Genomic DNA, 3291 nt, shown 5'->3' with positions numbered 1-3291 from the left:
GAATCTTTTCAGCCTGTTTGATATCACTTTGGTGATCACTTTGTACCCAATGTTGCATAGGGAAATTGGACGAAATCTGCTGAAGGTGTTTGCCCCTTTTTCCTTAGGGATGAGGGCGAGAAATGCCGAATTTGTGCAGCCTCCAATCTTTTGACAGTCTTGTGATTTCTGAATCATTTTGAAGAATTCCTTCTCGATTATTTTCGAACAAGTTTGTAAGAATCTTGGTGTGAAACCATCTGGGCCCGAGGCTTTATCCGGATCCATGGCAAATAGAGCCTACTTTGTTTCTTTGAGCGTGATTTTGCTTTCTAGAATCTGATTTATTTTGGAGGTGATGAGCTTAGGGACAACATCTAGAAGGTTGTTATTTTGGTCTGCTCTGATATCATCCTTGTACAGCTTCTCAAAATGCTTTGAGGCTGCCTTTTTTATGTTTGCAAAGTCCCTTAGGACACTGTTGTCTTTTTTTATTTCTATGATGGAGTTCCGACCTTTTCTAGCTTGAGATTGTTTGTGGAAAAAGGAGGAATTCCTGTCTCCAGCTTTAAGCCAAAGACTTCTAGATTTGAGCCTCCAGTACTCTTCTTCAGCCAGGCATGCTTTGTGGAAGTTTTGCTGAAGTTTGGCCTCCTTGTCCAGATCTTCTTTTGAAATTTCAGCTATTTCAAATTGAAGATGCTGCCTTTCCAGTTCTAATTGAATTTTTTTCCTTTCCTCAGCTGGATTGGGCAAGGTCTTGGCCCAATTTTTTAGCATGGATTTCACTCTTCTGAGTTTTTCCTCCCACACAAAGAAGGCAGAACCCTTGACTGGGTTTTTCCAGCAGTCTCTGACCTTATCCATGAAGTCCGCTTCCCTGATCCAAAGAGAGCTGAATCTTAATGGGATAGGCCCTAGATCTTTAGTGGTCAGCAATTCCAAACTGATAGGCTTGTGGTCTGATGTACTGCTGTGCAGGATGCACGATCTAGCTTCTAATCCGATGAGTAGGAAGGAACTTTGCACCAAGAAACAGTCCAGTCTTGCAGCTATGTGCCCTGGTCCAGCCCTTTTGTTTGACCACGTATACTTGTCGTTGGTTGGCTTGATATCAATCAGATCCCAATCCTGCATGAGATCCTTTATTGTTTCTCTTGCCGGGTCTCTGACAATACTGCCTCCTCTCTTTTCTGATGACAGGAGGGTGAGGTTGAAATCTCCTGCAATGATGATGTTTCCCAAATCTTCCGAATCTGCCAGGTTTTTGATGGAGTCCCAGCATAGCTTCTTTTCACCTGCATTATTAGGAGCATATACATTGACAAGACTAATAATTTCTTTAGATTCTAGGTGCTGCAACTTTAACAATATCCAATGAGTATTCAGGGACTTAGAGATGAGGGAGAACTTATTTGGATTCCAGAGTGACCCAAGTCCTCCTGAAGCTCCCCGGGCCGAGGTTGCATGCGCTCCGTCTTTTTTCCAAAACTTTCTACTTGCTTGGAGGAAGGCTGATTCCTCCATTTTAGTCTCCTGGATGAGTAGGATGTCCGGGGTTTCCTGCCTTATCAGGCTTCTCATCGCCTCTTCCTTGGCTTTAGATCCCATTCCCCTGCAATTCCAGGAGACTATCTTCATTATTTACTTTCGTTGTGGAGAGCTCCTTTGGAGCCCTGGTTTTGCGTCTTCTTCATCTCCGAAGTTTTTGCTAGGAGTTTCTCTAGCATAGGTTGGCTGCCCTGGAGCTTGTCTTTGTATGTTTCTTGCTCCCTTTTTTCGTTCGTTGACATTCGGCCTCTTGTAGATCTTCTGGGGGTGGACTGCGATTCCCCTATTTCCCCTTCTTCCTCCGATTCCTCGGATTCTTGTGTTTCCTCCTCATCCTCTGACATCTTGCCTTTGGATCTCTCTGGTTCACTTTTAGATTTAGGAAGAGAGACTTCCTTCGGGGTTTCTGTCTCCTGGGTCATTATGGTTTCTGAACCAAGGATCTCAAATCTGTTCCCTTGACTTCCCATGGGCGGCTGTTGAGCATGGCCCGATTGGGGGGCTCTGGTGTTAGCATTTGTGGGCTTCCTGAAGGAAGTTATGGATCTCTTCGCCTAGTTCCATCCTTCCTCCTTCCCTTTTTCTTCAACCCCTTTGGACGGGCAATCTCTAGCGAAATAACCGTAGACTTGACACTTCCGGCATTTGAACGGTAGCTACTCATAGTCCAGCTTCTGTATATGTGTCCACGGACCCACCCTTATTTTGATAGCTTCTAGAAAACCGACCTCTAGATCCACCTCCATGCAAATTCTGGCACAGTCATACTGATCTCTATTGTTGGCCCTGTCTGTAAATTTCCCAAGGGTGTTTCCGATGTGTTTCAGGGAATCCCAGTTCCAGCAATGGACCGGAAGGTTGGGGAGTCTTACCCATACTGGGACTGCTAAAGGAACATCCATTGCTGGGTCGAAATCAGGCGTCCATTTGTTCAGGTACAGCCCTTGAGGTCCCATGAAGTAGGGTCCATTTCTGAAAATAAGGTCCTTGTCCTCTTTTTCTGAGAATTCAAAGAGGAAGTATCCTCTTCCGAGGAAGTAAGATGTTACCTTGCCCTTGATCAGCAGAGCCCAATTTCTGGAGACCCAGTTCTCTGTTGATTTCGATGAGGGCCAGAGACCTATAAACTGACCCACCAAGGCGCGTTCCGACAATGAAAGAGCTACTTGGATCGGACCTTCAGGGGGAAGAGCGATCTCAGGGATGTCTTCGAGCCTTTTAACGAACTTAGCGGCTTCCACAGCTTTCTTCTTGGGAAGAGATGCCAACAAGGATCTAAAGGCCTCAGCTGCAGAGGATGGAGGAGGGGAGGAAGATCCCAGGGGGGATCCGGATCCTCCATGGAGATCCAGCTCTAACCCTAGGGGCCGCAGCTGGAAGCTAGGGAAATCGGCGGGCGATCTCTGGACGACCGCAGCCAGGAGGAGGGCCTCTCGGCGAACCCAGTCGCAGCTGCCGAAGGATGAAGGAGCAGACGAGGCGGCAAGGATCAGATCCACAAGGTGTGGACCTCACAGAGCAGGGCCGAGCGCGCAGCAGCTCAGGCGATCCGCACAGGAATCTAGTGGATAAAGGTTGTTGCGTGTATTGAAATATGTAAATAAACTCTATGGTGTAGACTTTTTACTATTGTTTCAGGATTTATGCCACACATTGAGGGGGATCTTGAGTGGTTTGATCTCATGGGTGGTAGACAGGGTATAAATTTTATGGAAATTCCTACTCATCATGTAATTTTTTCACTATTTTCTTTTTAAAACT

At 46.2% G+C, this 3291-nt stretch overlaps 1 protein-coding gene across 1 annotated transcript; it reads right to left on the bottom strand.

Moving 5' to 3' along the window:
- Positions 1-279: 279 nt before the first annotated feature.
- On the bottom strand, positions 280-1506 carry LOC149167165 (uncharacterized). The gene has a single exon (XM_089430393.1). It carries the CDS (start codon positions 1504-1506, stop codon positions 280-282), a length of 1227 nt encoding a protein of 408 aa, XP_089286519.1.
- Positions 1507-3291: the final 1785 nt, after the last annotated feature.

This window comes from Pinus tabuliformis, chromosome 5_1 (assembly GCF_031772625.1).
Source record: "Pinus tabuliformis cultivar Carrire ecotype Pingquan chromosome 5_1, CPIR1, whole genome shotgun sequence".
NCBI lineage: Eukaryota > Viridiplantae > Streptophyta > Pinopsida > Pinales > Pinaceae > Pinus > Pinus tabuliformis.
This window is presented reverse-complemented; position numbering and strand designations above follow the sequence as displayed.